This window comes from Coregonus lavaretus, assembly GCF_964263955.1.
Source record: "Coregonus lavaretus genome assembly, chromosome: 13".
NCBI lineage: Eukaryota > Metazoa > Chordata > Actinopteri > Salmoniformes > Salmonidae > Coregonus > Coregonus lavaretus.
Window position 1 is genome coordinate 52,830,374 of NC_140000.1, and position 23,599 is coordinate 52,853,972.

A 23,599-nucleotide genomic window follows, 5' to 3' on the forward strand; every position below is an offset into this window, starting at 1 on the left:
TCTACCTATCCACCATTGACCTATCTAAGTTGACCCTCTACCTATCTACCGTTGACCAATCTAAGTTGACCCTCTACCTATCTACCATTGATCTATCTAAGTTGATCCTCTACCTATCTAAGTTGACCCGCTACCTATCTAAGTTGACCCTCTACCTATCTACCGTTGACCTATCTAAGTTGACCCTCTACCTATCTAAGTGTACCCTCTACCTATCTACTGTTGACCTATCTAAGTTGACCCTCTACCTATCCACCATTGACCTATCTAAGTTGAGCCTCTACCTATCTAAGTTGACCCTCTACCTATCTAACGTTAACCTATCTAAGTTGACCCTCTACCTATCTAAGTTGACCCTCTACTGATCTACCATTGACCTATCTAAGTTGACCGTCTACCGATCTACCGTTGACCTATCTAAGTTGATCCTCTACCTATCTAAGTTGACACTCTACCTATCTAAGTTGACCTTCTACCTATCTACTATTGACCTATCTTAGTTGACCCTCTACCTATCCACCATTGACCAATCTAAGTTGACCCTCTACCTATCTAAGTTGACCCTCTACCTATCTACCGTTGACCTATCTAAGTTGACCCTCTACCTATCTACTGTTGACATATCTAAGTTGACTCTCTACCTATCCACCATTGACTTATCTAAGTTGACCCTCTACCTATCTAAGTTGACCCTCTACCTATCTACCTTTGACCTAAGATGACCCTCTACCTATCTACTGTTGACCTATCTAAGTTGACCGTCTACCTATCTAACGTTGACCTATCTAAGTGACCCTCTACCTATCTAAGTTGACCCTCTACCGATCTACCGTTGACCTATCTAAGTTGACCGTCTACCTATCTACCATTGACCTATCTAAGTTGACCCTCTACCTATCTAAGTTGACCCTCTACCTATCTACCGTTGACCTATCTAAGTTGACCCTCAACCTATCCACCATTGACCTATCTAAGTTGACCCTCTACCTATCTACCTTTGACCCACTACCTATCTACCGTTGACCGATCTAAGTTGACCCTCTACCTATCTAAGTTCACCCTCTACCTATCTACCGTTGACCTATCTAAGTTGACCCTCTACCTATCTAAGTTGACCCTCTACCTATCTACTGTTGACTTATCTAAGTTGATCCTCTACCTATCCACCATTGACCTATCTAAGTTGACCCTCTACCTATCTACCGTTGACCTATCAAAGTTGATCCTCTACCTATCTAAGTTGACCCTCTACCTATCTACCGTTGACCTATCTAAGTTGACCCTCAACCTATCCACCATTGACCTATCTAAGTTGACCCTCTATCGATCTACCGTTGACCTATCTAAGTTGACCCTCTACCTATCTACCTTTGACCCTCTACCTATCTACCGTTGACCTATCTAAGTTGACCCTCTACCTATCTAAGTTGACCCTCTACCTATCTACCGTTGACCTATCAAAGTTGATCCTCTACCTATCTAAGTTGATCCTCTACCTATCTACTGTTGACCTATCTAAGTTGACCCTCTACCTATCCACCATTGACCTATCTAAGTTGACCCTCTACCTATCTACCGTTGACCTATCTAAGTTGACCCTCTACCTATCTACCGTTGACCTATCAAAGTTGATCCTCTACCTATCTAAGTTGACCCTCTACCTATCTACCGTTGACCCTCTACCTATCTACCGTTGACCTATCTAAGTTGACCCTCTACCTATCTAAGTTGATCCTCTACCTATCTACTGTTGACCTAACTAAGTTGACCCTCTACCTATCCACCATTGACCTATCTAAGTTGAGCCTCTACCTATCTACCGTTGACCTATCTAAGTTGACCCTCTACCTATCTACTGTTGACCTATCTAAGTTGACCCTCTACCTATCCACCATTGACCTATCTAAGTTGACCCTCTACCTATCTACTGTTGACCTATCTAAGTTGACTCTCTACCTATCCACCATTGACCTATCTAAGTTGACCCTCTACCTATCTAAGTTGACCCTCTAACTATCTAAGTTGACCCTCTACCGATCTACCGTTGACCTATCTAAGTTGACCCTCTACCTATCTAAGTTGACCCGCTACCTATCTACCGTTGACCTATCTATGTTGACCCTCTACCTATCCACCATTGACCTATCTAAGTTGACCCTCTACCGATCTACCGTTGACCTATATAAGTTGACCCTCTACCTATCTACCGTTGACCTATCTAAGTTGACCTTCTACCTATCTACCGTTGACCTATCTAAGTTGACCCTCTACCTATCTACCGTTGACCTATCTAAGTTGACCCTCTACCTATCTAAGTTGACCCGCTACCTATCTACCGTTGACCTATCTAAGTTGACCCTCTACCTATCTAAGTTGACCCTCTACCTATCTACCGTTGACCTATCTAAGTTGACCCTCTACCTATCTAAGTTCATCCTCTACCTATCTACCGTTGACCTATCTAAGTTGACCCTCTACCTATCTAAGTTGACCCTCTACCTATCTACCGTTGACCTATCTAAGTTGACCCTCTACCTATCTAAGTTGACCCTCTACCTATCTAAGTTCATCCTCTACCTATCCACCATTGACAAATCTAAGTTGACCCTCTACCTATCTAAGTTGACCCTCTACCTATCTACCGTTGACCTATCTAAGTTGACCCTCTAGCTATCTACTGTTGACCTATCTAAGTTGACTCTCTACCTATCCACCATTGACTTATCTAAGTTGACCCTCTACCTATCCACCGTTGACTTATCTAAGTTGACCCTCTATCGATCTAGTTGACCCTCTACCTATCCACCATTGACCTATCTAAGTTGACACTCTACCTATCTACCGTTGACCAATCTAAGTTGACCCTCTACCTATCTACCATTGATCTATCTAAGTTGATCCTCTACCTATCTAAGTTGACCCGCTACCTATCTAAGTTGACCCTCTACCTATCTAAGTTGACCCTCTACCTATCTAAGTTGACCCTCTACCGATCTACCGTTGACCTATCTAAGTTGACCGTCTACCTATCTACCGTTGACCTATCTAAGTTGACCCTCTACCTGTCCACTGTTGACCTATCTAAGTTGACCCTCTACCTATCTAAGTTAAACCTCTACCTATCTACCGTTGACCTATCTAAGTTGACCCTCTACCTATCTAAGTTGACCCTCTACCTATCTAAGTTGACCCTCTACCGATCTACCGTTGACCTATCTAAGTTGACCCTCTACCTTTCTAAGTTGACCCTCTACCTATCTACCGTTGACCTATCTAAGTTGACCCTCAACCTATCCACCATTGACCTATCTAAGTTGACCCTCTATCGATCTACCGTTGACCTATCTAAGTTGACCCTCTACCTATCTACCGTTGACCTATCTAAGTTGACCCTCTACCTATCTAAGTTGACCCTCTACCTATCTACCGTTGACCTATCTAAGTTGACCCTCTACCTATCTACTGTTGACCTATCTAAGTTGAGCCTCTACCTATCTAAGTTGACCCTCTACCTATCCACTGTTGACTTATATAAGTTGACCCTCTATCAATCTACCGTTGACCTATCTAAGTTGAACCTCTACCTATCTAAGTTGACCCTCTACCTATCTAAGTTGACCCTCTACCTATCTACCGTTGACCTATCTAAGTTGACCCTCTACCGTTGACCTATCCAAGTTGACCCTCTACCTATCTACCGTTGACCTATCTAAGTTGACCCTCTACCTATCTAAGTTGACCCTCTACCTATCCACCGTTGACTTATCTAAGTTGACCCTCTATCGATCTAGTTGACCCTCTACCTATCCACCATTGACCTATCTAAGTTGACCCTCTACCTATCTACCGTTGACCAATCTAAGTTGACCCTCTACCTATCTAAGTTGACCCGCTACCTATCTAAGTTGACCTCTACCTATCTAAGTTGACCCTCTACCTATCTACCGTTGACCTATCTAAGTTGGCTCTCTACCTATCTAAGTTGACCCTCTACCTATCCACCATTGACCTATCTAAGTTGAGCCTCTACCTATCTAAGTTGACCCTCTACCTATCCACCGTTGACTTATATAAGTTGACCCTCTATCGATCTAAGTTGATCCTCTACCTATCCAACGTTGACCTATCTAAGTTGACCGTCTACCTATCTAATGTTGACCTATCTAAGTTGACCCTCTACCTATCTAAGTTGACCCTGTACTGATCTACCGTTGACCTATCTAAGTTGACCGTCTACCGATCTACCGTTGACCTATCTAAGTTGATCCTCTACCTATCTAAGTTGATCCTCTACCTATCTAAGTTGACACTCTACCTATCTAAGTTGACCTTCTACCTATCTACTATTGACCTATCTTAGTTGACCCTCTACCTATCCACCATTGACCAATCTAAGTTGACCCTCTACCTATCTAAGTTGACCCTCTACCTATCTACCGTTGACCTATCTAAGTTGACCCTCTACCTATCTACTGTTGACCTATCTAAGTTGACTCTCTACCTATCCACCATTGACTTATCTAAGTTGACCCTCTACCTATCCACCGTTGACTTATCTAAGTTGACCCTCTATCGATCTAGTTGACCCTCTACCTATCCACCATTGACCTATCTAAGTTGACCCTCTACCTATCTACCGTTGACCAATCTAAGTTGACCCTCTACCTATCTACCATTGATCTATCTAAGTTGATCCTCTACCTATCTAAGTTGACCCGCTACCTATCTAAGTTGACCCTCTACCTATCTACCGTTGACCTATCTAAGTTGACCCTCTACCTATCTAAGTGTACCCTCTACCTATCTACTGTTGACCTATCTAAGTTGACCCTCTACCTATCCACCATTGACCTATCTAAGTTGAGCCTCTACCTATCTAAGTTGACCCTCTACCTATCTAACGTTAACCTATCTAAGTTGACCCTCTACCTATCTAAGTTGACCCTCTACTGATCTACCATTGACCTATCTAAGTTGACCGTCTACCGATCTACCGTTGACCTATCTAAGTTGATCCTCTACCTATCTAAGTTGACACTCTACCTATCTAAGTTGACCTTCTACCTATCTACTATTGACCTATCTTAGTTGACCCTCTACCTATCCACCATTGACCAATCTAAGTTGACCCTCTACCTATCTAAGTTGACCCTCTACCTATCTACCGTTGACCTATCTAAGTTGACCCTCTACCTATCTACTGTTGACATATCTAAGTTGACTCTCTACCTATCCACCATTGACTTATCTAAGTTGACCCTCTACCTATCTAAGTTGACCCTCTACCTATCTACCTTTGACCTAAGATGACCCTCTACCTATCTACTGTTGACCTATCTAAGTTGACCGTCTACCTATCTAACGTTGACCTATCTAAGTGACCCTCTACCTATCTAAGTTGACCCTCTACCGATCTACCGTTGACCTATCTAAGTTGACCGTCTACCTATCTACCATTGACCTATCTAAGTTGACCCTCTACCTATCTAAGTTGACCCTCTACCTATCTACCGTTGACCTATCTAAGTTGACCCTCAACCTATCCACCATTGACCTATCTAAGTTGACCCTCTACCTATCTACCTTTGACCCACTACCTATCTACCGTTGACCGATCTAAGTTGACCCTCTACCTATCTAAGTTCACCCTCTACCTATCTACCGTTGACCTATCTAAGTTGACCCTCTACCTATCTAAGTTGACCCTCTACCTATCTACTGTTGACTTATCTAAGTTGATCCTCTACCTATCCACCATTGACCTATCTAAGTTGAGCCTCTACCTATCTACCGTTGACCTATCTAAGTTGAGCCTCTACCTATCTAAGTTGACCCGCTACCTATCTAAGTTGACCCTCTACCTATCTAAGTTGACCCTCTACCTATCTACCGTTGACCTATCTAAGTTGACCCTCTACCTATCTAAGTTGACCCTCTACCTATCTACTGTTGACCTAACTAAGTTGACCCTCTACCTATCCACCATTGACCTATCTAAGTTGAGCCTCTACCTATCTACTGTTGACCTATCTAAGTTGACCCTCTACCTATCTACTGTTGACCTATCTAAGTTGACTCTCTACCTATCCACCATTGACCTATCTAAGTTGAGCCTCTACCTATCTAAGTTGACCCTCTACCTATCTACTGTTGACCTATCTAAGTTGACCCTCTACCTATCCACCGTTGACTTATATAAGTTGACTCTCTATCGATCTACCTTTGACCTATCTAAGTTGATCCTCTACCTATCTAAGTTGATCCTCTACCTATCTAAGTTGACCCTCAACCTATCCACCATTGACCTATCTAAGTTGATTCTCTATCGATCTACCGTTGACATATCTAAGTTGACCCTCTACCTATCTACCGTTGAACCTCTACCTATCTACCGTTGACCTATCTAAGTTGACCCTCTACCTATCTAAGTTGATCCTCTACCTATCTACCATTGACCTATCTAAGTTGACCCTCTACCTATCCACCATTGACCAATCTAAGTTGACCCTCTACCTATCTAAGTTGACCCTCTACCTATCTACTGTTGACCTATCTAAGTTGACCTATCCACCATTGACCTATCTAAGTTGAGCCTCTACCTATCTACCATTGACCTATCTAAGTTGACCCTCTATCGATCTACTGTTGACCTATCTAAGTTGACCCTCTACCTATCTACTGTTGACCTATCTAAATTGACCCTCTACCTATCTAAGTTGACCCTCTACCTATCTACTGTTGACCTATCTAAGTTGACCCTCTACCTATCTACCATTGACCTATCTAAGTTGACCCTCTACCTATCCACCATTGACCTATCTAAGTTGACCCTCTATCGATCTACCGTTGACCTATCTAAGTTGACCCTCTACCTATCTAAGTTGACCCTCTACCTATCTACTGTTGACCTATCTAAGTTGACCCTCTACCTATCTAAGTTGAGCCTCTACCTATCTACCATTGACCTATATAAGTTGACCCTCTACCTATCTACCATTGACCTATCTAAGTTCACCCTCTACCGATCTAATTTGACCCGCTACGTATCTACCATTGACCTATCTAAGTTGACCCTCTACCTATCTAAGTTGACTCTCTACCTATCTACCGTTGACCTATCTAAGTTGACCCTCTACCTATCTACTGTTGACCTATCTAAGTTGAACCTCTACCTATCTACCGTTGACCTATCTAAATTGACCCTCTACCTATCTAAGTTGACCCTCTACCTATCTAAGTTGACCCTCTACCTATCTACCGTTGACCTATCTAAGTTGACTCTCTACCTATATAAGTTGACCCTCTACCTATCTACCGTTGACCTATCTAAGTTGACCCTCTACCTATCTAAGTTGACCCTCTACCTATCTACTGTTGACCTATCTAAGTTGACTCTCTACCTATCCAACATTGACCTATCTAAGTTGACCCTCTACCTATCTACTGTTGACCTATCTAAGTTGACCCTCTACCTATCCACCGTTGACTTATCTAAGTTGACCCTCTATCGATCTACCGTTGACCTATCTAAGTTGACCCTCTACCTATCTACCGTTGACCTATCTAAGTTGACCCTCTACCTATCTAAGTTGACCCTCTACCTATCTACTGTTGACCTATCTAAGTTGACCCTCTACCTATCTAAGTTGACCCTCTACTTATCCACCATTGACCTATCTAAGTTGACCCTCTACCTATCCACCGTTGACCTATCTAAGTTGACCCTGTACCTATCTACCGTTGACCATCTACCTATCTACCGTTGACCTATCTAAGTTGACCCTCTACCTATCTACCGTTGACCTATCTAAGTTGACCCTCTACCTGTCCACTGTTGACCTATCTAAGTTGACCCTCTACCTATCTAAGTTAAACCTCTACCTATCTACCGTTGACCTATCTAAGTTGACCCTCTACCTATCTAAGTTGACCCTCTACCTATCTAAGTTGACCCTCTACCTATCTACCGTTGACCTATCTAAGTTGACCCTCTACCTATCTAAGTTGACCGTCTACCTATCCACCCTCTACCTATCTAAGTTGACCCTCTACCTATCTAAGTTGACCCTCTACCTATCTACCGTTGACCTATCTAAGTTGACCCTCTACCGTTGACCTATCTAAGTTGACCCTCTACCTATCTACCGTTGACCTATCTAAGTTGACCCTCTACCTATCTAAGTTGACCCTCTACCTATCCACCGTTGACTTATCTAAGTTGACCCTCTATCGATCTAGTTGACCCTCTACCTATCCACCATTGACCTATCTAAGTTGACCCTCTACCTATCTACCGTTGACCAATCTAAGTTGACCCTCTACCTATCTAAGTTGACCCGCTACCTATCTAAGTTGACCCTCTACCTATCTAAGTTGACCCTCTACCTATCTACCGTTGACCTATCTAAGTTGGCTCTCTACCTATCTACCTTTGACCTAAGATGACCCTCTACCTATCTACTGTTGACCTATCTAAGTTGACCGTCTACCTATCTAACGTTGACCTATCTAAGTGACCCTCTACCTATCTAAGTTGACCCTCTACCGATCTACCGTTGACCTATCTAAGTTGACCGTCTACCTATCTACCATTGACCTATCTAAGTTGACCCTCTACCTATCTAAGTTGACCCTCTACCTATCTACCGTTGACCTATCTAAGTTGACCCTCAACCTATCCACCATTGACCTATCTAAGTTGACCCTCTACCTATCTACCTTTGACCCTCTACCTATCTACCGTTGACCGATCTAAGTTGACCCTCTACCTATCTAAGTTCACCCTCTACCTATCTACCGTTGACCTATCTAAGTTGACCCTCTACCTATCTAAGTTGACCCTCTACCTATCTACTGTTGACTTATCTAAGTTGATCCTCTACCTATCCACCATTGACCTATCTAAGTTGAGCCTCTACCTATCTACCGTTGACCTATCTAAGTTGAGCCTCTACCTATCTAAGTTGACCCGCTACCTATCTAAGTTGACCCTCTACCTATCTAAGTTGACCCTCTACCTATCTACCGTTGACCTATCTAAGTTGACCCTCTACCTATCTAAGTGTACCCTCTACCTATCTACTGTTGACCTATCTAAGTTGACCCTCTACCTATCCACCATTGACCTATCTAAGTTGAGCCTCTACCTATCTACTGTTGACCTATCTAAGTTGACCCTCTACCTATCTACTGTTGACCTATCTAAGTTGACTCTCTACCTATCCACCATTGACCTATCTAAGTTGAGCCTCTACCTATCTAAGTTGACCCTCTACCTATCTACTGTTGACCTATCTAAGTTGACCCTCTACCTATCCACCGTTGACTTATATAAGTTGACTCTCTATCGATCTACCTTTGACCTATCTAAGTTGATTCTCTACCTATCTAAGTTGATCCTCTACCTATCTAAGTTGACCCTCAACCTATCCACCATTGACCTATCTAAGTTGATTCTCTATCGATCTACCGTTGACATATCTAAGTTGACCCTCTACCTATCTACCGTTGAACCTCTACCTATCTACCGTTGACCTATCTAAGTTGACCCTCTACCTATCTAAGTTGATCCTCTACCTATCTACCATTGACCTATCTAAGTTGACCCTCTACCTATCCACCATTGACCAATCTAAGTTGACCCTCTACCTATCTAAGTTGACCCTCTACCTATCTACTGTTGACCTATCTAAGTTGACCTATCCACCATTGACCTATCTAAGTTGAGCCTCTACCTATCTACCATTGACCTATCTAAGTTGACCCTCTATCGATCTACTGTTGACCTATCTAAGTTGACCCTCTACCTATCTACTGTTGACCTATCTAAGTTGACCCTCTACCTATCTAAGTTGACCCTCTACCTATCTACTGTTGACCTATCTAAGTTGACCCTCTACCTATCTACCATTGACCTATCTAAGTTGACCCTCTACCTATCCACCATTGACCTATCTAAGTTGACCCTCTATCGATCTACCGTTGACCTATCTAAGTTGACCCTCTACCTATCTAAGTTGACCCTCTACCTATCTACTGTTGACCTATCTAAGTTGACCCTCTACCTATCTAAGTTGAGCCTCTACCTATCTACCATTGACCTATATAAGTTGACCCTCTACCTATCTACCATTGACCTATCTAAGTTCACCCTCTACCTATCTAAGTTGACTCTCTACCTATCTACCGTTGACCTATCTAAGTTGACCCTCTACCTATCTACTGTTGACCTATCTAAGTTGAACCTCTACCTATCTACCGTTGACCTATCTAAATTGACCCTCTACCTATCTAAGTTGACCCTCTACCTATCTAAGTTGACCCTCTACCTATCTACCGTTGACCTATCTAAGTTGACTCTCTACCTATATAAGTTGACCCTCTACCTATCTACCGTTGACCTATCTAAGTTGACCCTCTACCTATCTAAGTTGACCCTCTACCTATCTACTGTTGACCTATCTAAGTTGACTCTCTACCTATCCAACATTGACCTATCTAAGTTGACCCTCTACCTATCTACTGTTGACCTATCTAAGTTGACCCTCTACCTATCCACCGTTGACTTATCTAAGTTGACCCTCTATCGATCTACCGTTGACCTATCTAAGTTGACCCTCTACCTATCTACCGTTGACCTATCTAAGTTGACCCTCTACCTATCTAAGTTGACCCTCTACCTATCTACTGTTGACCTATCTAAGTTGACCCTCTACCTATCTAAGTTGACCCTCTACTTATCCACCATTGACCTATCTAAGTTGACCCTCTACCTATCCACCGTTGACCTATCTAAGTTGACCCTGTACCTATCTACCGTTGACCATCTACCTATCTACCGTTGACCTATCTAAGTTGACCCTCTACCTATCTACCGTTGACCTATCTAGGTTGACCCTCTACCTGTCCACTGTTGACCTATCTAAGTTGACCCTCTACCTATCTAAGTTAAACCTCTACCTATCTACCGTTGACCTATCTAAGTTGACCCTCTACCTATCTAAGTTGACCCTCTACCTATCTAAGTTGACCCTCTACCTATCTACCGTTGACCTATCTAAGTTGACCCTCTACCTATCTAAGTTGACCGTCTACCTATCCACCCTCTACCTATCTAAGTTGACCCTCTACCTATCTAAGTTGACCCTCTACCTATCTACCGTTGACCTATCTAAGTTGACCCTCTACCGTTGACCTATCTAAGTTGACCCTCTACCTATCTACCGTTGACCTATCTAAGTTGACCCTCTACCTATCTAAGTTGACCCTCTACCTATCCACCGTTGACTTATCTAAGTTGACCCTCTATCGATCTAGTTGACCCTCTACCTATCCACCATTGACCTATCTAAGTTGACCCTCTACCTATCTACCGTTGACCAATCTAAGTTGACCCTCTACCTATCTAAGTTGACCCGCTACCTATCTAAGTTGACCCTCTACCTATCTAAGTTGACCCTCTACCTATCTACCGTTGACCTATCTAAGTTGGCTCTCTACCTATCTAAGTTGACCCTCTACCTATCTACTGTTGACCTATCTAAGTTGACCCTCTACCTATCCACCATTGACCTATCTAAGTTGAGCCTCTACCTATCTAAGTTTACCCTCTACCTATCCACCGTTGACTTATATAAGTTGACCCTCTATCGATCTAAGTTGATCCTCTACCTATCCACCGTTGACCTATCTAAGTTGACCGTCTACCTATCTAACGTTGACCTATCTAAGTTGACCCTCTACCTATCTAAGTTGACCCTCTACTGATCTACCGTTGACCTCTCTAAGTTGATCCTCTACCTATCTAAGTTGACACTCTACCTATCTAAGTTGACCTTCTACCTATCTACTATTGACCTATCTTAGTTGACCCTCTACCTATCCACCATTGACCAATCTAAGTTGACCCTCTACCTATCTAAGTTGACCCTCTACCTATCTACCGTTGACCTATCTAAGTTGACCCTCTACCTATCTACTGTTGACCTATCTAAGTTGACTCTCTACCTATCCACCATTGACTTATCTAAGTTGACCCTCTACCTATCCACCGTTGACTTATCTAAGTTGACCCTCTATCGATCTAGTTGACCCTCTACCTATCCACCATTGACCTATCTAAGTTGACCCTCTACCTATCTACCGTTGACCAATCTAAGTTGACCCTCTACCTATCTACCATTGATCTATCTAAGTTGATCCTCTACCTATCTAAGTTGACCCGCTACCTATCTAAGTTGACCCTCTACCTATCTAAGTTGACCTTCTACCTATCTACCGTTGACCTATCTAAGTTGACCCTCTACCTATCTAAGTGTACCCTCTACCTATCTACTGTTGACCTATCTAAGTTGACCCTCTACCTATCCACCATTGACCTATCTAAGTTGAGCCTCTACCTATCTAATTTGACCCTCTACCTATCCACCGTTGACTTATATAAGTTGACTCTCTATCGATCTAAGTTGAGCCTCTACCTATCCACCGTTGACCTATCTAAGTTGACCGTCTACCGATCTACCGTTGACCTATCTAAGTTGATCCTCTACCTATCTAAGTTGACACTCTACCTATCTAAGTTGACCTTCTACCTATCTACTATTGACCTATCTTAGTTGACCCTCTACCTATCCACCATTGACCAATCTAAGTTGACCATCTACCTATCTAAGTTGACCCTCTACCTATCTACCATTGACCTATCTAAGTTGACCCTCTACCTATCTACTGTTGACCTATCTAAGTTGACTCTCTACCTATCCACCATTGACTTATCTAAGTTGACCCTCTACCTATCTACTGTTGACCTATCTAAGTTGACCCTCTACCTGTCTACCTTTGACCTAAGATGACCCTCTACCTATCTACTGTTGACCTATCTAAGTTGACCGTCTACCTATCTAACGTTGACCTATCTAAGTGACCCTCTACCTATCTAAGTTGACCCTCTACCGATCTACCGTTGACCTATCTAAGTTGACCGTCTACCTATCTACCATTGACCTATCTAAGTTGACCCTCTACCTATCTAAGTTGACCCTCTACCTATCTACCGTTGACCTATCTAAGTTGACCCTCAACCTATCCACCATTGACCTATCTAAGTTGACCCTCTACCTATCTACCGTTGACCGATCTAAGTTGACCCTCTACCTATCTAAGTTCACCCTCTACCTATCTACCGTTGACCTATCTAAGTTGACCCTCTACCTATCTAAGTTGACCCTCTACCTATCTACTGTTGACCTATCTAAGTTGACCCTCTACCTATCCACCATTGACCTATCTAAGTTGAGCCTCTACCTATCTACCGTTGATCTATCTAAGTTGAGCCTCTACCTATCTAAGTTGACCCGCTACCTATCTAAGTTGACCCTCTACCTATCTAAGTTGACCCTCTACCTATCTACCGTTGACCTATCTAAGTTGACCCTCTACCTATCTAAGTTGACCCTCTACCTATCTACTGTTGACCTAACTAAGTTGACCCTCTACCTATCCACCATTGACCTATCTAAGTTGAGCCTCTACCTATCTACCGTTGACCTATCTAAGTTGACCCTCTACCTATCTACTGTTGACCTATCTAAGTTGACCCTCTACCTATCTACCGTTGACCAATCTAAGTTGACCCTCTACCTATCTAAGTTGACCCGCTACCTATCTAAGTTGACCCTCTACCTATCTACCGTTGACCTATCTAAGTTGGCTCTCTACCTATCTAAGTTGACCCTCTACCTATCTACTGTTGACCTATCTAAGTTGACCCTCTACCTATCCACCATAGACCTATCTAAGTTGAGCCTCTACCTATCTAAGTTTACCCTCTACCTATCCACCGTTGACTTATATAAGTTGACCCTCTATCGATCTAAGTTGATCCTCTACCTATCCACCGTTGACCTATCTAAGTTGACCGTCTACCTATCTAACGTTGACCTATCTAAGTTGACCCTCTACCTATCTAAGTTGACCCTCTAGTGATCTACCGTTGACCTATCTAAGTTGATCCTCTACCTATCTAAGTTGACACTCTACCTATCTAAGTTGACCTTCTACCTATCTACTATTGACCTATCTTAGTTGACCCTCTACCTATCCACCATTGACCAATCTAAGTTGACCCTCTACCTATCTAAGTTGACCCTCTACCTATCTACCGTTGACCTATCTAAGTTGACCCTCTAGCTATCTACTGTTGACCTATCTAAGTTGACTCTCTACCTATCCACCATTGACTTATCTAAGTTGACCCTCTACCTATCCACCGTTGACTTATCTAAGTTGACCCTCTATCGATCTAGTTGACCCTCTACCTATCCACCATTGACCTATCTAAGTTGACCCTCTACCTATCTACCGTTGACCAATCTAAGTTGACTCTCTACCTATCCACCATTGACTTATCTAAGTTGACCCTCTACCTATCTAAGTTGACCCTCTACCTATCTACCTTTGACCTAAGATGACCCTCTACCTATCTACTGTTGACCTATCTAAGTGACCCTCTACCTATCTAAGTTGACCCTCTACCGATCTACCGTTGACCTATCTAAGTTGACCGTCTACCTATCTACCATTGACCTATCTAAGTTGACCCTCTACCTATCTAAGTTGACCCTCTACCTATCTACCGTTGACCTATCTAAGTTGACCCTCAACCTATCCACCATTGACCTATCTAAGTTGACCCTCTACCTATCTACCGTTGACCGATCTAAGTTGACCCTCTACCTATCTAAGTTCAACCTCTACCTATCTACCGTTGACCTATCTAAGTTGACCCTCTACCTATCTAAGTTGACCCTCTACCTATCTACTGTTGACCTATCTAAGTTGACCCTCTACCTATCCACCATTGACCTATCTAAGTTGAGCCTCTACCTATCTACCGTTGACCTATCTAAGTTGAGCCTCTACCTATCTAAGTTGACCCTCTACCTATCTAAGTTGACCCTCTACCTATCTACCGTTGACCTATCTAAGTTGACCCTCTACCTATCTAAGTTGACCCTCTACCTATCTACTGTTGACCTATCTAAGTTGACCCTCTACCTATCCACCATTGACCTATCTAAGTTGAGCCTCTACCTATCTACCGTTGATCTATCTAAGTTGAGCCTCTACCTATCTAAGTTGACCCGCTACCTATCTAAGTTGACCCTCTACCTATCTAAGTTGACCCTCTACCTATCTACCGTTGACCTATCTAAGTTGACCCTCTACCTATCTAAGTTGACCCTCTACCTATCTACTGTTGACCTAACTAAGTTGACCCTCTACCTATCCACCATTGACCTATCTAAGTTGAGCCTCTACCTATCTACCGTTGACCTATATAAGTTGACCCTCTACCTATCTACTGTTGACCTATCTAAGTTGACCCTCTACCTATCTACCGTTGACCAATCTAAGTTGACCCTCTACCTATCTAAGTTGACCCGCTACCTATCTAAGTTGACCCTCTACCTATCTAAGTTGACCCTCTACCTATCTACCGTTGACCTATCTAAGTTGGCTCTCTACCTATCTAAGTTGACCCTCTACCTATCTACTGTTGACCTATCTAAGTTGACCCTCTACCTATCCACCATTGACCTATCTAAGTTGACCCTCTACCTATCTAAGTTTACCCTCTACCTATCCACCGTTGACTTATATAAGTTGACCCTCTATCGATCTAAGTTGATCCTCTACCTATCCACCGTTGACCTATCTAAGTTGACCGTCTACCTATCTAACGTTGACCTATCTAAGTTGACCCTCTACCTATCTAAGTTGACCCTCTACTGATCTACCGTTGACCTATCTAAGTTGATCCTCTACCTATCTAAGTTGACACTCTACCTATCTAAGTTGACCCTCTACCTATCTTAGTTGACCCTCTACCTATCCACCATTGACCAATCTAAGTTGACCCTCTACCTATCTAAGTTGACCCTCTACCTATCTACCGTTGACCTATCTAAGTTGACCCTCTAGCTATCTACTGTTGACCTATCTAAGTTGACTCTCTACCTATCCACCATTGACTTATCTAAGTTGACACTCTACCTATCCACCGTTGACTTATCTAAGTTGACCCTCTATCGATCTAGTTGACCCTCTACCTATCCACCATTGACCTATCTAAGTTGACACTCTACCTATCTACCGTTGACCAATCTAAGTTGACCCTCTACCTATCTACCATTGATCTATCTAAGTTGATCCTCTACCTATCTAAGTTGACCCGCTACCTATCTAAGTTGACCCTCTACCTATCTAAGTTGACCCTCTACCTATCTACCGTTGACCTATCTAAGTTGACCCTCTACCTATCTAAGTGTACCCTCTACCTATCTACTGTTGACCTATCTAAGTTGACCCTCTACCTATCCACCATTGACCTATCTAAGTTGAGCCTCTACCTATCTAATTTGACCCTCTACCTATCCACCGTTGACTTATATAAGTTGACCCTCTATCGATCTAAGTTGATCCTCTACCTATCCACCGTTGACCTATCTAAGTTGACCGTCTACCTATCTAACGTTGACCTATCTAAGTTGACCCTCTACCTATCTAAGTTGACCCTCTACTGATCTACCGTTGACCTATCTAAGTTGATCCTCTACCTATCTAAGTTGACACTCTACCTATCTAAGTTGACCTTCTACCTATCTACTATTAACCTATCTTAGTTGACCCTCTACCTATCCACCATTGACATATCTAAGTTGACCCTCTACCTATCTAAGTTGACCCTCTACCTATCTACCATTGACCTATCTAAGTTGACCCTCTACCTATCTACTGTTGACCTATCTAAGTTGACTCTCTACCTATCCACCATTGACTTATCTAAGTTGACCCTCTACCTATCTAAGTTGACCCTCTACCTATCTACCTTTGACCTAAGATGACCCTCTACCTATATACTGTTGACCTATCTAAGTTGACCGTCTACCTATCTAACGTTGACCTATCTAAGTGACCCTCTACCTATCTAAGTTGACCCTCTACCGATCTACCGTTGACCTATCTAAGTTGACCGTCTACCTATCTACCATTGACCTATCTAAGTTGACCCTCTACCTATCTAAGTTGACCCTCTACCTATCTACCGTTGACCTATCTAAGTTGACCCTCAACCTATCCACCATTGACCTATCTAAGTTGACCCTCTACCTATCTACCGTTGACCGATCTAAGTTGACCCTCTACCTATCTAAGTTCACCCTCTACCTATCTACCGTTGACCTATCTAAGTTGACCCTCTACCTATCTAAGTTGACCCTCTACCTATCTACTGTTGACCTATCTAAGTTGACCCTCTACCTATCCACCATTGACCTATCTAAGTTGAGCCTCTACCTATCTACCGTTGACCTATCTAAGTTGAGCCTCTACCTATCTAAGTTGACCCGCTACCTATCTAAGTTGACCCTCTACCTATCTAAGTTGACCCTCTACCTATCTACCGTTGACCTATCTAAGTTGACCCTCTACCTATCTAAGTTGACCCTCTACCTATCTACTGTTGACCTATCTAAGTTGACCCTCTACCTATCCACCATTGACCTATCTAAGTTGAGCCTCTACCTATCTACCGTTGATCTATCTAAGTTGAGCCTCTACCTATCTAAGTTGACCCGCTACCTATCTAAGTTGACCCTCTACCTATCTAAGTTGACCCTCTACCTATCTACCGTTGACCTATCTAAGTTGACCCTCTACCTATCTACTGTTGACCTAACTAAGTTGACCCTCTACCTATCCACCATTGACCTATCTAAGTTGAGCCTCTACCTATCTACCGTTGACCTATCTAAGTTGACCCTCTACCTATCTACTGTTGACCTATCTAAGTTGACCCTCTACCTATCTACTGTTGACCTATCTAAGTTGACCCTCTACCTATCTACTGTTGACCTATCTAAGTTGACTCTCTACCTATCCACCATTGACCTATCTAAGTTGAGCCTCTACCTATCTAAGTTGACCCTCTACCTATCTACTGTTGACCTATCTAAGTTGACCCTCTACCTATCCACCGTTGACTTATATAAGTTGACCCTCTATCGATCTACCGTTGACCTATCTAAGTTGATCCTCTACCTATCTAAGTTGACCTTCTACCTATCTACCGTTGACCTATCTAAGTTGACCCTCAACCTATCCACCATTGACCTATCTAAGTTGACCCTCTATCGATCTACCGTTGACATATCTAAGTTGACCCTCTACCTATCTACCGTTGAACCTCTACCTATCTACCGTTGACCTATCTAAGTTGACCCTCTACCTATCTAAGTTGATCCTCTACCTATCTACCATTGACCTATTTAAGTTGACCATCTACCTATCCACCATTGACCAATCTAAGTTGACCCTCTACCTATCTAAGTTGACCCTCTACCTATCTACTGTTGACCTATCTACCATTGACCTATCTAAGTTGAGCCTCTACCTATCTACCATTGACCTATCTAAGTTGACCCTCTATCGATCTACCGTTGACCTATCTAAGTTGACCCTCTACCTATCTACTGTTGACCTATCTAAGTTGACCCTCTACCTATCTAAGTTGACCCTCTACCTATCTACTGTTGACCTATCTAAGTTGACCCTCTACCTATCTACCATTGACCTATCTAAGTTGACCGTCTACCTATCCACAATTGACCTATCTAAGTTGAGCCTCTACCTATCTACTGTTGACCTATCTAAGTTGACCCTCTACCTATCTACTGTTGACCTATCTAAGTTGACCCTCTACCTATCTACTGTTGACCTATCTAAGTTGACTCTCTACCTATCCACCATTGACCTATCTAAGTTGAGCCTCTACCTATCTAAGTTGACCCTCTACCTATCTACTGTTGACCTATCTAAGTTGACCCTCTACCTATCCACCGTTGACTTATATAAGTTGACCCTCTATCGCTCTACCGTTGACCTATCTAAGTTGATCCTCTACCTATCTAAGTTGACCTTCTACCTATCTACCGTTGACCTATCTAAGTTGACCCTCAACCTATCCACCATTGACCTATCTAAGTTGACCCTCTATCGATCTACCGTTGACATATCTAAGTTGACCCTCTACCTATCTACTGTTGACCTATCTAAGTTGACCCTCTACCTATCTAAGTTGACCCTCTACCTATCTAAGTTGACCCTCTACCTATCTACCGTTGACCTATCTAAGTTGACTCTCTACCTATATAAGTTGACCCTCTACCTATCTACCGTTGACCTATCTAAGTTGACCCTCTACCTATCTAAGTTGACCCTCTACCTATCTACTGTTGACCTATCTAAGTTGACTCTCTACCTATCCAACATTGACCTATCTAAGTTGACCCTCTACCTATCTACTGTTGACCTATCTAAGTTGACCCTCTACCTATCCACCGTTGACTTATCTAAGTTGACCCTCTATCGATCTACCGTTGACCTATCTAAGTTGACCCTCTACCTATCTAAGTTGACCCTCTACTTATCCACCATTGACCTATCTAAGTTGACCCTCTACCTATCCACCGTTGACCTATCTAAGTTGACCCTGTACCTATCTACCGTTGACCATCTACCTATCTACCGTTGACCTATCTAAGTTGACCCTCTACCTATCTAAGTTGATCCTCTACCTATCTACCATTGACCTATTTAAGTTGACCATCTACCTATCCACCATTGACCAATCTAAGTTGACCCTCTACCTATCTAAGTTGACCCTCTACCTATCTACTGTTGACCTATCTACCATTGACCTATCTAAGTTGAGCCTCTACCTATCTACCATTGACCTATCTAAGTTGACCCTCTATCGATCTACCGTTGACCTATCTAAGTTGACCCTCTACCTATCTACTGTTGACCTATCTAAGTTGACCCTCTACCTGTCCACTGTTGACCTATCTAAGTTGACCTTCTACCTATCTAAGTTGACCCTCTACCTATCTACCGTTGACCTATCTAAGTTGACCCTCTACCTATCTACCGTTGACCTATCTAAGTTGACCCTCTATCGATCTACCGTTGACCTATCTAAGTTGACCCTCTACCTATCTAAGTTAAACCTCTACCTATCTACCGTTGACCTATCTAAGTTGACCCTCTACCTATCCACCGTTGACCTATCTAAGTTGACCCTCTACCTATCTAAGTTGACCGTCTACCTATCCACCCTCTACCTATCTAAGTTGACCCTCTACCTATCTAAGTTGACTCTCTACCTATCCACCATTGACCTATCTAAGTTGATCCTCTACCTATCTACCGTTGACCTATCTAAGTTGACCCTCTACCTATCTACCGTTGAACTAAGTTGAACCTCTACCTATCTACCATTGACCTATCTAAGTTGACCCTCTACCTATCTACCGTTGACCTATCTAAGTTGACCCTCTACCTATCTACCGTTGACCTATCTAAGTTGACCCTCTATCGATCTACCGTTGACCTATCTAGGTTGACCCTCTACCTATCTAAGTTGACCCTCTACCTATCTACCGTTGACCTATCTATGTTGACCCTCTATCGATCTACCGTTGACCTATCTAAGTTGACCCTCTACCTATCTAAGTTGACCCTCGACCTATCTAAGTTGACCCTCTATCGATCCACCGTTGACCTATCTAAGTTGATCCTCTACCTATCTAAGTTGACCCTCTACCTATCTACCGTTGACCTATCTAAGTTGACCCTCTACCTATCTAAGTTGATCCTCTACCCATCTACCTTTGACCTATCTAAGTTGACCCTCTACCTATCTAAGTTGACCCTCTACCTATATAAGTTGACCCTCTACCTATCTACTGTTGACCTATCTAAGTTGACCCTCTACCTATCTAAGTTGACCCTCTACCTATCTACTGTTGACCTATCTAAGTTGACCCTCTACCTATCTAAGTTGACCCTCTACCTATCTAAGTTGACCCTCTGCCTATCTAAGTTGACCCTCTACTTATCCACCATTGACCTATCTATGTTGACCCTCTACCTATCTAAGTTGACCCTCTACCTATCTACTGTTGACCTATCTAAGTTGACCCTCTACCTATCTACTGTTGACCTAACTTGACCCTCTACCTATTCATGACAAAATCAATATCTCAGAGTTGCTTAAGTGTGTTTCATTACAGTGCTAGATGTTTAGCATTTTGAATGGAGTAATTGTATGTATATTTGCAGGATGTATTTAGGTAAGTAGCTAATTGTTCTCTCTGACTCTCTCTCTCTCTCTTTTTTCCCCCCTCATCTCTCTTCTCTCTCTTCTCTGTCTCAGGTTCCAAAGTGGTGAATCCCTTCAGGTTCCTGGAGATCTTTGAGTCCTGGGGGCCCTACATAGACGGAGAGCTGATTAAGGAGCAGGCTGTGACTGCCTTCCAGAAGGGCCACTGGCAGAAGGAGAAACCAGTCCTCCTTGGTATGGACCACTTGAAATACACTCACATCTAACCAGAACAGCTTTTAATGGCTGGCCCCCATATCAACACTTAATAATACATTTAACTTGGCAGATGTCTTTCAGGATACTCAAGAACACCTTACATTAAAAGTAGGTACTCTGTACTACTGTACTAGTGAAGACGTCTGTTACACACTTAAGTTTACAGAGGTGGTTCGGTGCTTCTGTAATGACGAGTAACCTTTGCCAGAGACCTGAAGAGTTGCATTGGCTCCCCAAGCCAATGCCTAGGCTTTGGCTAAGCTGGCTAATGCTGTGACTTAATTGGATTGAGTAGTTGAATGTTAGACGTGAAGTGCAATTGGTTCCCTCTCAGCTGGCCACTCGACATAACACACCTGTAGGAGAGATTCTTCGTCCCTGATGTGTTCTGCGTCCTTCCCTTCTACAGGATCCATGGTTATATTCATACCAGGGTTGTGTTCATTAGGGCACGCAATGGAAAATGTTTTAAAACATTCAATAGAACATTTAAATTATTCCCTGTTTCATCCCGATTTCTTCTGTTTGGTGCCTAATGAACACAACCAAGATTATACCAGAATGTTTGGCCCAACATTTTGAGGACATGTTGTTGACGTACAATAACCTTGCAGGGACCACGTCAGAGGAGGGGGTGATCTTTGTGTACGGGGTCTTCACTAAGCCTGTGTCTGCGGTGGAGTGCACCGTCTACACCACAGCCATCTTCAAACAGCACAGCCTCAGGATCCTACGCAAGTACCTGCCCCTGTACAAGGACATTGACCGACGGGACATGCTGGCTCAGGTAAAATCTGACTTTCACAGGGGGTGCGTCCCAATAATCTCTCCTTTCTCCCACAGTGTGCACTTATTCACTTCCCTTCATGGATTTGGCAAGAAATTACTGGTATGGAAACTCTCTATCCTATGCCTACACCAATCCAATGCTTTTAAATGTGTAGGGAGTAGTGAATGGGTCCAGACTTCAGGAAGAAGTCTGGACCCATGAGATCATTGAGATCATTGGGACATAGCCAGGGAGAAACTCACAGTGATGTCCATGCAAACATGTTAGTAAAAAAAAGACAAATCAAAATGTAGAAAGGACACTGATCAATCCTCCCAAAAAGTAATGTTTTACATTAAAGTCAACAAAAGTTTTGGCAATCTTCATTGTCAGGTTGAAGACCAGGCAATGGTTGAAAACGAAAAAATGTCCACTGTTTTCTAATGTGCAGAATGAATGACATGGCAATCTGTACACATTACAAGATTATGTGTGGTCACTGACGATGAACAATATCTCACCACCATATCACAACTTATTCAAGTGTAACAAAACACACATTAGACAATTAACTACAGTGGGGGAAAAAAGTATTTAGTCAGCCACCAATTGTGCAAGTTCTCCCACTTAAAAAGATGAGAGAGGCCTGTAATTTTCATCATAGGTACACGTCGACTATGACAGACAAAATGAGAAAAAAAATCCAGAAAATCACATTGTAGGATTTTTAATGAATTTATTTGCAAATTATGGTGGAAAATAAGTATTTGGTCACCTACAAACAAGCAAGATTTCTGGCTCTCACAGACCTGTAACTTCTTCTTTAAGAGGCTCCTCTGTCCTCCACTCGTTACCTGTATTAATGGCACCTGTTTGAACTTGTTATCAGTATAAAAGACACCTGTCCACAACCTCAAACAGTCACACTCCAAACTCCACTATGGCCAAGACCAAAGAGCTGTCAAAGGACACCAGAAACAAAATTGTAGACCTGCACCAGGCTGGGAAGACTGAATCTGCAATAGGTAAGCAGCTTGGTTTGAAGAAATCAACTGTGGGAGCAATTATTAGGAAATGGAAGACATACAAGACCACTGATAATCTCCCTCGATCTGGGGCTCCACGCAAGATCTCACCCCGTGGGGTCAAAATGATCACAAGAACGGTGAGCAAAAATCCCAGAACCACACGGGGGGACCTAGTGAATGACCTGCAGAGAGCTGGGACCAAAGTAACAAAGCCTACCATCAGTAACACACTACGCCACCAGGGACTCAAATCCTGCAGTGCCAGACTTGTCCCCCTGCTTAAGTCAGTACATGTCCAGGCCCGTCTGAAGTTTGCTAGAGTGCATTTGGATGATCCAGAAGAGGATTGGGAGAATGTCATAT

General features: G+C 42.9%; 1 protein-coding gene across 1 annotated transcript in view; it reads left to right on the forward strand.

Moving 5' to 3' along the window:
* LOC311139712 (crystal protein-like) overlaps nt 1-23,599 on the forward strand; it is a gene marked incomplete at both ends in the record, with an annotated part of 60,984 nt that overhangs the window by 31,999 nt on the left and 5,386 nt on the right. Inside the window, 2 exons of the mRNA XM_084174634.1 lie at nt 21,275-21,415; nt 22,054-22,226. Of these exons, the coding sequence (XP_084030760.1) occupies nt 21,275-21,415; nt 22,054-22,226 (314 nt within the window). The remainder of the gene's footprint in view (nt 1-21,274; nt 21,416-22,053; nt 22,227-23,599) is intronic.